Source organism: Anolis sagrei, chromosome 4 (genome assembly GCF_037176765.1).
Source record: "Anolis sagrei isolate rAnoSag1 chromosome 4, rAnoSag1.mat, whole genome shotgun sequence".
Taxonomy (NCBI): Eukaryota; Metazoa; Chordata; class Lepidosauria; order Squamata; family Dactyloidae; genus Anolis; species Anolis sagrei.
Window position 1 is genome coordinate 5,952,315 of NC_090024.1, and position 10,410 is coordinate 5,962,724.

A 10,410-nucleotide genomic window follows, 5' to 3' on the forward strand; every position below is an offset into this window, starting at 1 on the left:
TTTTTCCGGGCTATATGGCCATGTTCTGGAGGCAATCTGTGGAATGACCAGGGTGAGACAAAGGACTTTTGTTTGCTGGAGCTAGGTGGGAATGTTTCAGCTGATCACCTTGATTAGCATTCAATGGCTTGGAAGTGCCTGGGGGGGAATCTTTTGTTGAGAGTGATTTTATGTGCCTGTTTGTTTCCCCTCTGTTGTTTTGCTGTTGTAATTTTTGAGTTTTTTAATACTGGTAGCCAGATTTTGTTCATTTTCATGGTGTCCTCCTTTCTGTTGAAATTGTGCACATGCTTGTGGATTTCAATGGCTTCTCTGTGTAGTCTGACATGGTGGTTGTGAGAATGGGATCAGGCACATCAAATCACTCTCAACAAAAGATTCTCCCCAGGCACTTCCAAGCCACTGAATGCTAATCAAGGTGATCAGCTGAAACATTCACACCTAGCTCCAGCAGACAAAAGTCCTTTGTCTCACCCTGGTCATTCCACAGATATATATAAACCCATTTTTCCTACTTCCAACAGACCTCACTACCTCTGAGGATGCTTGCCATAGATGCAGGCGAAATGTCAGGAGAAAAATTGCCTCCAGAACATGGCCATATAGCCCGGAAAAACCTACAACAACCCATCTCAAAGCTCCCTGCTTGAGCAGTGATGGCCATTATGGCCACAGAATGAGACGAGGAAAGTCCACTGTGTTTGGGAAGGTGGAATCAGGAAAGTGGGAGAGGTCCCATGCCAAGTGCTCAACCAAGGATGCAGGAAAAGAAACAATCTTTTCGGGGTTCTGTCTCTTGTTCTGGGGGAGAAGGCCCAAGATCTCCGTGGAGAAGAGGCCGGGCTGGCCCTGAGGCAGCAGCAACCTCTCTCTTTGCAGGATGAACTTCTCTGCTCAGGACAGGTTTCAGGAGGTTGCCAAAGCGAGTCCCTGGCTTCCTCCCTTCCCTCCTCGAGGCTTGCAAGGAGGGCGGTTCAAAGGGAAGAGTCGCGCCCTGGCCTTTGGGGAAAGGAGCCGAAGGAGGAGAGGATGGACCGGGGCAGAACCGGGCCAAAGGGATCCCGAGGCGGAAGGGGCCGAGGAGGAAAAGCCCGGGGGTGGAGGCAGAGGATAAGAAGGGCCCACGCCGCATCCCGGGACACTCTCGCTCCCGAGCCCAGCTGCCAGAATGAATTCCGGAGGGCAGAGCAGGAACGGAGCCTCCGCCTTGTAAGAAGGGCCTCTCCTTCTCTCTCTCCTTCCTCCTTGCCTTCCCTAGTCTGCCTTCTTTCCTTCCTTTCTCCTTCCTTTCTCTCTTTCCTTCCTTGTTTCCTGTCTTTCTTCACTGGCTGCTGCATCTGCTTCTCTCCCACCCGCCTTATTTCCTCTCTCCCTCCTTCATCCTTTCCTTCACTTGCCTGGCTTCTTCCTTCCTTCCTTCCTTCCTTCCTTCCTCCCTCCCTCCCTCCCTCCCTCCCTCCCTCCCTCCCTCCCTCCCTCCCTCCCTCCCTCCCTCCCCCCCCCTCCCTTCGCTCCTTTCTTCTCTCTCTCCTTCCTCCTTTCCTTCCCTAGTCTGGCTTCTTTCCTTCCTTTCTCTCTCTCTTTCCTTGTTTCCTTCCTATCTTCCCTGGCTGCTGCCTCTGCTTCTCTCCCACCCGCCTCCCTCCCTCCCTTCTTTCTTCCCTCCCTCCTTCGTCCTTTCCTTCACTTGTTTGGCTTCTTTCTTTCTTTTTTCCCCTCCTTCCTTCCTTCGCTTCATTCTTCTCTCCTTCCTCCTTTCCTTTCCTAGTCTGCCTTCTTTCCTTCCTTTCTCCTTCCTTTCTCTCTTTCCTTCCTTGTTTCCTGTCTTTCTTCCCTGGCTGCTGCCTCTGCTTCTCTCCGATCCGCCTCCCTCCCTCCTTTCTTCCTTCCTTCCCTCCTTCATCTTTTCCCTCACTTGTTTGGCTTCTTTCTTTCTTCCTTCCCTCCTTCCTTCGCTCCTTTCCTCTCTCTCTCCTTCCTCCTTTCCTTCCCCAGTCTGCCTTCTTTCCTTCCTTTTTTCTCTCTCTTTCCTTCTTTCCTTCCTTTCTTCTCTGGCTGCTGCCGCTGCTTCTCTCCGACCCGCCTTTCTTCCGCCCTCCCTTCTTTTTTCGTTCCCCCCTTCTTCCTTTCCTTCACTTGCCTGGCTTCTCTTTTCTCGCTCCCTCTCTTCCTTTTTTCCTCCCTCCCTCCATTCTTCCTTCCTTCGCTCCTTCCTTCGTTCTTTCCTTCCTTCCTTCTTTTCTTTCTTTCCTTCGTTCAGGTCCGTCTTCCTTCCCTCCCTCCCTCCTTTCCTTCACTTTCCTGGCTTCTTTCCTTTCTTCTTTCTCTCCGTCGCTCCTTCTGTCAACCCTCCTTCCTTTCCTTGCCTGGTTTGTGTTTCTTTCTCTACCCTCCTCCCTCCATTCTCACCTTTCTTCCTTCCCACCTTCCTTCCGTCCCTCCTTGTTCCCGTCCCTCCTTCCGTCCATCCTTCCTTCCCTCCTTCCTTCCCACCTTCCCTTCCTTCTGTCCTTCCTCCCTCCCTCCCCTCCTTCCTTCCTCCCCACCTTCCTTCCTTCCCTGCGTCTTTCCTCCCTCCTTTCCTTCACTTTCCTTTCTTCTTTCTCTCAGTCGCTCCTTCTGTCAACCCTTCCTTCCTTTCCTTGCCTGGTTTGTGTTTCTTTCCCTACCCCCCTCCCTCCATTCCCACCTTTCTTCCTTCCCACCTCCCTTCCGTCCTTCCCTCCCTCCTTTTTCCTTCCCACCTTTCCTTCCCTCCCTCCTTCCTTTCTCCCCACTTTCCTTCCTTCCTCCCCACTTTCCTTCCTTCCCTCCCTCCTTCCCTTCCTCCCCACTTAGTCCTTCCTCCCCACTTTCCTTCCTTCCCTCCCTCCTTCCTCCCCACTTTCCTTCCTTCCCTCCCTCCTTCCCTCCTTCCTCCCCACTTTCCTTCCTTCCTTCCCTCCCTCATTCCCTCCTTCCTTCCTCCCCACTTTCCTTCCTTCCCTCCTTTCTTCCTTCCCACTTTCCTTCCTTCCTTCCCTCCCTCCCTCATTCCCTCCTTCCTTCCTCCCCACTTTCCTTCCTTCCCTCCTTTCTTCCTCCCCACTTTCCTTCCTTCCTTCCCTCCCTCCCTCATTCCCTCTTTCCTTCCTCCCCACTTTCCTTCCTTCCCTCCCTCTCTCCCTCCTTCCTTCCCTCCCTCCCTCATTCCCTCCTTCCTCCCCACTTTCCTTCCTTCCTTCCCTCCCTCATTCCCTCCTTCCTCCCCACTTTCCTTCCTTCCCTCCTTTCTTCCTCCCCACTTTCCTTCCTTCCCTCCCTCCCTCATTCCCTCCTTCCTCCCCACTTTCCTTCCTTCCTTCCTTCCTTCTCTCCCTCCTTCCTTCCCTCCCTCCTTCATTTCCTCCTTCCTTCCCTCCCTCCTTCATTCCCTCCTCCCCCCCCCCCCCCCACTTTCCGTGGCTTCTGCCTCACCTTCCCTCTTTTCCTTCTTCCCTCCTCGCAGTGGTTGCGGCCAGAGAAGTGGAGGCAGTGGAGGGAATGGAGGAAACGGAAGAAACGGAGGGAATGGAGGAAACGGAGGGAACGGAAGAAACGGAGGGAATGGAGGGAACGGAGGGAAAGGCGGCAACGGCGGCGAGGAGAGCCCGGACATGGGCCAAGTGGCCCAGACCCTGCAGGACGCGGCCAAAAAGCTGGGCGACTTAGCCAAGACCATCTCGGGCGCCTCCCAGGACCAGGAACCTTACCTGCGCCAGCAGGTGAGTCCCCGCCCCTTTCCTCTCCTCCCTTTCCCTTTCCCTCCCCCTGACCCACCTCCACTCCTTCTCTCTCTCTCTCTCTTCACAGGTGATCTACAAAGTCCGCGAGCTCATCTGCAACGTCTCCGCAGGTGCAGGCAACGACCTGGACCTGGCCTGCCTGCTCCGATGCCTCAAGTGCTGGGGGGCTGGGTCCTCAGAGTGAAGAAGGGGGCCCCAATGGGGCTGCGCATGCGCACACTGCTCCAAAGGATCCCCTGCCCTTCCCTTCTTACCTAACGCCTCCAGTCCTAGCTCAGCATCATCCTCAGAGAAATAAAAGCCTCTGTTTTGGAATGCAAACACAGCCTCCAGGTGTTTCTTTGCATATACTGCAATAATATTTCCAGCCAAACATGAAGGCATATCTTCTTCCCTGTCTTGTGAGTCAGGGAAGAAGAAACCACAATCACAAAAGAGGGAAATAAGTGAAAGAGGCTGGGTTGCTGTGAGTTTTCCAGGCTGTCTGGTTCATCTCTGCCTTTACAGAGGCAGAGATGAACCAAACAAAAACCCAGTTTGTATAAAACAATTTAATTCAAACAGCACTTACGTTCTAAATATAAAACATACTGCAAAAATATTTCCAGCCACATATAAGGCACATCTTAAACTTGTGAGTCAGGGAAGAAGAAACCACAATCACAAAAGAGGGAAATAAGAGAAAGAGGTTGGGTTGCTGTGAGTTTTCCAGGCTGTCTGGTTCATCTCTGCCTTTACAGAGGCAGAGACGAACCAAACAAAAACCCAGTTTGCATAAAACAATTTAATTAAAACAGCACTTACTTTCTGGCTCTTTTAATAGTCCAAAATATAAAACATACTGCAATAATATTTCCAGTCACATATAAGGCACATCTTAAACTTGTGAGTCAGGGAAGAAGAAACCACAAGCACAAAAGAGTGAAATAAGAGAAAGAGGCTGGGTTGCTGTGAGTTTTCCAGGCTGTCTGGTTCATCTCTGCCTTTTCAGAGGCAGAGATGAACCAAACAAAAACCCAGTTTGTATAAAACAATTTAATTAAAACAACACTTACTTTCTGGCTCTTTTAATAGTCCAAAATATAAAACATACTGCAATAATATTTCCAGCCACATATAAGGCATATCTTAGACTTGTGAGTCAGGGAAGAAGAAACCACAATCACAAAAGAGGGAAATAAGAGAAAGAGGCTGGGTTGCTGTGAGTTTTCCAGGCTGTCTGGTTCATCTCTGCCTTTTCAGAGGCAGAGATGAACCAAACAAAAACCCAGTTTGTATAAAACAATTTAATTAAAACAACACTTACTTTCTGGCTCTTTTAATAGTCCAAAATATAAAACATACTGCAATAATATTTCCAGCCACATATAAGGCATATCTTAGACTTGTGAGTCAGGGAAGAAGAACCCACAATCACAAAAGAGTGAAATAAGAGAAAGAGACTGGGATGCTGTGTGTTTTCTGGCCATGTTCCAGAAGCATTCTCTCCTGACGTTTCGCCTGCACCTATGGCAGGCATCCTCAGAGGTTGAGGGGTCTGTTGGAAACTAGGAAAGTTGGGTTTATATCTGTGGAATGATGTCCAGGGTTGGAGAAAGAAAGAACGATTGTCTGTTTGGTTCATCTCTGCCTTTACAGAGGCATAGATGAACCAAACAAAAACTGAGTTTGTATAAAACAATTTAATTAAAACAGCACTTACTTTCTGGGTCTTTTAATAGCCCAAAATATAAAATATACTGCAATAATATTTCCAGCCACATATAAGGCATATCTTAAAACACTTAGACTTGTGAGTCTGGGAAGAAGAACCCACAATCACAAAAGAGTGAAATAAGAGAAAGAGGTTGGGTTGCTGTGAGTTTTCCAGGCTGTCTGGTTCATCTCTGCCTTTACAGAGGCAGAGATGAACCAAACAAAAACCCAGTTTGTATTAAACAATTTAATTAAAACAGCACTTACTTTCTGGCTCTTTTAATAGTCCAAAATATAAAACATACTGCAATAATATTTCCAGCCACGTATAAGGCACATCTTAAACATGTGAGTCAGGGAAGAAGAAACCACAATCACAAAAGAGGGAAATAAGAGAAAGGTTGGGTTGCTGTGAGTTTTCCAGGCTGTCTGGTTCATCTCTGCCTTTACAGAGGCAGAGATGAACCAAACAAAAACCCAGTTTGCATAAAACAATTTAATTAAAACAGCACTTACTTTCTGACTCTTTTAATAGTCCAAAATATAAAACATACTGCAATAATATTTCCAGCCACGTATAAGGCACATCTTAAACTTGTGAGTCAGGGAAGAAGAAACCACAATCACAAAAGAATGAAATAAGAGAAAGAGGTTGGGTTGCTGTGAGTTTTCCATGCTGTCTGGCCATGTTCCAGAAGCATTCTCTCCCGATGGTTCGTCTGCATCTATGGCAGGCATCCTCAGAGGCTGTTGGAAACTAGGAAAATTGGGTTTATATATCTGTGGAATGATGTCCAGGGTTGGAGAAAGAAAGAACTATTGTCTGTTTGGTTCATCTCTGCCTTTACAGAGGCAGAGATGAACAAAAAAAAACCCCAGTTTGTATAAAACAATTTAATTCAAACAGCACTTACTTTCTGGCTCTTTTAATAGTCCAAACTATAAAACATACTGCAATAATATTTCCAGCCACATATAAGGCATATCTTAAAACAGTTAGACTTGTGAGTCTGGAAAGAAGAACCCACAATCACAAAAGAGTGAAATAAGAGAAAGAGGCTGGCATGCTGTGTGTTTTCTGGCCATGTTCCAGAAGCATTCTCTCCTGACGTTTCATCTGCATCTATAGCAGGCATCCTCAGAGGTTGAGGAGTCTGTTGGAAACTAGGAAAGTTGGGTTTATATATCTGTGGCAGAGGCAGAGATGAACTTTACAGAGGCAGAGATGAACCAAACAAAAACCCAGTTTGTATAAAACAATTTAATTAAAACAGCACTTACTTTCTGGCTCTTTTAAAAGTCCAAAATATAAAACATACTGCAATAATATTTCCAGCCACATATAAGGCATATCTTAGACTTGTGAGTCACGGAAGAAGAAACCACAATCACAAAAGAGTGGAATACGAGAAAGAGACTGGGTTGCTGTGAGTTTTCCAGGCTGTCTGGCCATTCTCTCCTGACGGTTCATCTGCATCTATAGTAGGCATCTTCAGAGGTTGAGGAGTCTGTAGGAAACTAGGAAAATACGTTTATATATCTGTGGAATGATGTCCAGGGTGGGAGAAAGAAAGAACTATTGTCTGTTTGGTTCATCTCTGCCTTTAAAGAGGCAGAGATGAACCAAACAAAAACTAAGTTTGTATAAAACAATTTAATTAAAACAGCACTTACTTTCTGGCTCTTTTAATAATCCAAAATATAAAACATACTGCAATAATATTTCCAGCCACATATAAGGCATGTCTTAAAACACTTAGACTTGTGAGTCTGGGAAGAAGAACCCACAATCACAAAAGAGTGAAATAAGAGAAAGATACTGGGATGCTGTGTGTTTTCTGGTCACGTTCCAGAAGCATTCTCTCCTGACGTTTCATCTGCATCTATGGCAGGCATCCTCAGAGGTTGAGGGGTCTGTTGGAAACTAGGAAAGTTGGGTTTATATATCTGTGGAATGATGTCCAGAGTGGGAGAAAGAAAGAACTATTGTCTGTTTGGTTCATCTCTGCCTTTACAGAGGCAGAGATGAACCAAACAAAAACTCAGTTTGTATAAAACCATATAATTAAAACAGCACTTACTTTCTGGCTCTTTTAATAGTCCAAAATATAAAACATACTGCAATAATATTTCCAGCCACATATAAGGCATATCTTACACTTGTGAGTCAGGGAAGAAGAAACCACAATAATAAAAGAGTGAAATAAGAGAAAGAGACTGGCATGCTGTGTGTTTTCTGGCCATGTTCCAGAAGCATTCTCTCCTGATGTTTCGTCTGCATCTATGGCAGGCATCCTCAGAGGTCGAGGGGTCTGTTGGAAACTAGGAAAATTGGGTTTATATATCTGTGGCATGATGTCCAGGGTGGGAGAAAGAAAGAACTATTGTCTGTTTGGTTCATCTCTGCCTTTACAGAGGCAGAGATGAACCAAACAAAAACTCAGTTTGTATAAAACCATATAATTAAAACAGCACTTACTTTCTGGCTCTTTTAATAGTCCAAAATATAAAACATACTGCAATAATATTTCCAGCCACATATAAGGCATATCTTACACTTGTGAGTCAGGGAAGAAGAAACCACAATAATAAAAGAGTGAAATAAGAGAAAGAGACTGGCATGCTGTGTGTTTTCTGGCCATGTTCCAGAAGCATTCTCTCCTGATGTTTCATCTGCATCTATGGCAGGCATCCTCAGAGGTCGAGGGGTCTGTTGGAAACTAGGAAAATTGGGTTTATATATCTGTGGCATGATGTCCAGGGTGGGAGAAAGAAAGAACTATTGTCTGTTTGGTTCATCTCTGCCTTTACGGAGGCAGAGATAAACCAAACAAAAACCCAGTTTGTATAAAACAATTTAATTAAAAAAGCACTTACTTTCTGACTCTTTTAATAGTCCAATATATAAAACATAAAGATAGCAATCAGCCACAGAATATAAAACAAAAATTGATAGCAAATGCTACACTGTAGTCAAAGGGACCAGTCCAGTGGTCAAAATATGAGAGTTCAGTGAGCAAAGTCCAGGGATCAAAAGTCTATACCGTAGTCAAAAGCCAGTTCAAAGATTCAAGGTTCCAGGGTTTCAAGGGTTTAGGAGACAGGTCAGCACACCGAAAATCCAGAAACATGAGGGGAAACCAGCAGCATCTACCACCAAAATAAGACAAATACTTTTCTCCCTACATGAGGGAGAACTTCCTGACTGTGAGAGCCGTTCAGCAGTGGAACTCTCTGCCCTGGAGTGTGGTGGAGGCTCCTTCTTTGGAAGCTTTTAAACAGAGGCTGGGTGGCCATCTGTCGGGGGTGATTTGAATGCAATATTCCTCCTTCTTGGCAGGCGGTTGGACTGGATGGTCCATGAGGTCTCTTCCAATTCTATGATTCTATTATTCTAAGGCTAGCTCCTTATATCCAAAAACACCCAGCTGCAACCCATCTCTTGCATACTTCCACCCTTAACTGCTTTCACCCATGAACTCTTACTTATAGATTACTCAACCCTTTAGAACTAAAACTTACATTAACCCTTCCATCACCAACCGCCATCAACTGCAGAACATGATACATGACAATGTGAATGTAGCAGTTTTCAAGGTCTGGCTGCTTCCTGCCTGGGGGAATCCTTTGTTGAGAGGTGATTAGCTGGTGCTGAACACAGAAATGCTAGACAACTCTAAGAACTACCATGCCAGACTACACAGAGTAAGGAAGAAACCATGAAATAGAGCAAAATCTGGCTACTAGCATTTTAAAAAACTCTAAAATCAATGGTTTTCAAACTGGGAACAGGTTTACTGCATCACCTCCCTCATTAATGGGAAAATGTGTGCATGATACTGGTAGTCATAGAATCATAGAATCAAAGAGTTGGAAGAGACCTCATGGGCCATCCAGTCCAACCCCCTGCCAAGAAGCAGGAATATTGCATTCAAATCACCCCTGACAGATGGCCATCCAGCCTCTGTTTAAAAGCTTCCAAAGAAGGAGCCTCCACCACACTCTGGGGCAGAGGGTTCCACTGCTGAACGGCTCTCACAGTCAGGAAGTTCTTCCTCATGTTCAGATGGAATCTCCTCTCTTGTAGTTTGAAGCCATTGTTCCACGTCCTAGTCTCCAAGGAAGCAGAAAACAAGCTTGCTCTCTCCTCCCTGTGGCTTCCTCTCACATATTTATACATGGCTATCATATCTCCTCTCAGCCTTCTCTTCTTCAGGCTAAACATGCCCAGCTCCTTAAGCCGCTCCTCATAGGGCTTGTTCTCCAGACCCTTGATCATTTTAGTCGCCCTCTTTCTCTGGGCACATTCCAGCTTGTCAATATCTCTCTTGAATTGTGGTGCCCAGAACTGGACACAATATTCCAGGTGTGGTCTAACCAAGGCGGAATAGAGCATGGGGAGCATGACTTCCCTAGATCTAGACACTATGCTCCTCTTGATGCAGGCCAAAATCCCATTGGCTTTTTTTGCCGCCACATCACATTGTTGCCTCATGTTTAACTTGTTGTCCACGAGGACTCCAAGATCTTTTTCATTACAACATCAGATCAATGCTGTCATAGCAGTTGCCTTAAAACACACAGCAAAGAAGCTTAGGGATGAGAGCAAGGTAGAAATGCATGTGTTGCACACTCCAGGACAGGAAAAGCCCCCTGACTTTAAACATCACATGTTGAATAGGAAATACAATCCTTTCATTGAAGATAATGAAAAAACAGCAAAGTTAAAAAAAAAAACACTTTAAAGGAATAGGTAAATCCAATGAGGTAAGAAGATAAGCAGGAACAAATTAGTCCAGGGTAGAGTTCAGCAAAGTCCACACTTCTCTAATAAAATCCAGAGAACCGGGAAACGTTAATCCAAGGCATGAGTATGCAATCATGAAAGTTATTTATTTATTTATTTATTATTTAGGGCTTTTATATCCTGTCCTTTCTCAACCTTCGCAGA

The 10,410-nt window shown here is 45.6% G+C and overlaps 1 protein-coding gene across 1 annotated transcript; it reads left to right on the forward strand.

The window, feature by feature from the left end:
• Window positions 1-1,106: 1,106 nt before the first annotated feature.
• Window positions 1,107-4,079, forward strand: LOC137096785 (uncharacterized). The gene is made up of 3 exons (XM_067467019.1): window positions 1,107-1,209; window positions 3,488-3,743; window positions 3,832-4,079. The coding sequence occupies exons 1-3, from the start codon at window positions 1,169-1,171 to the stop codon at window positions 3,946-3,948; spliced, it is 414 nt and encodes a 137-aa protein (XP_067323120.1). The 5' UTR covers window positions 1,107-1,168; the 3' UTR covers window positions 3,949-4,079.
• The last annotated feature ends 6,331 nt before the right edge of the window (window positions 4,080-10,410 follow it).

Bases quoted from the DNA above. Each gene is read 5' to 3' on its own strand.
- LOC137096785 (XM_067467019.1), top strand. From the start codon at position 1,169: ATGAATTCCGGAGGGCAGAGCAGGAACGGAGCCTCCGCCTT. The intron at 1,210-3,487 runs GTAAGAAGGGCC...CCCTCCTCGCAG, and splicing joins AGGAACGGAGCCTCCGCCTT to TGGTTGCGGCCAGAGAAGTG. The intron at 3,744-3,831 runs GTGAGTCCCCGC...CTCTCTTCACAG, and splicing joins AACCTTACCTGCGCCAGCAG to GTGATCTACAAAGTCCGCGA.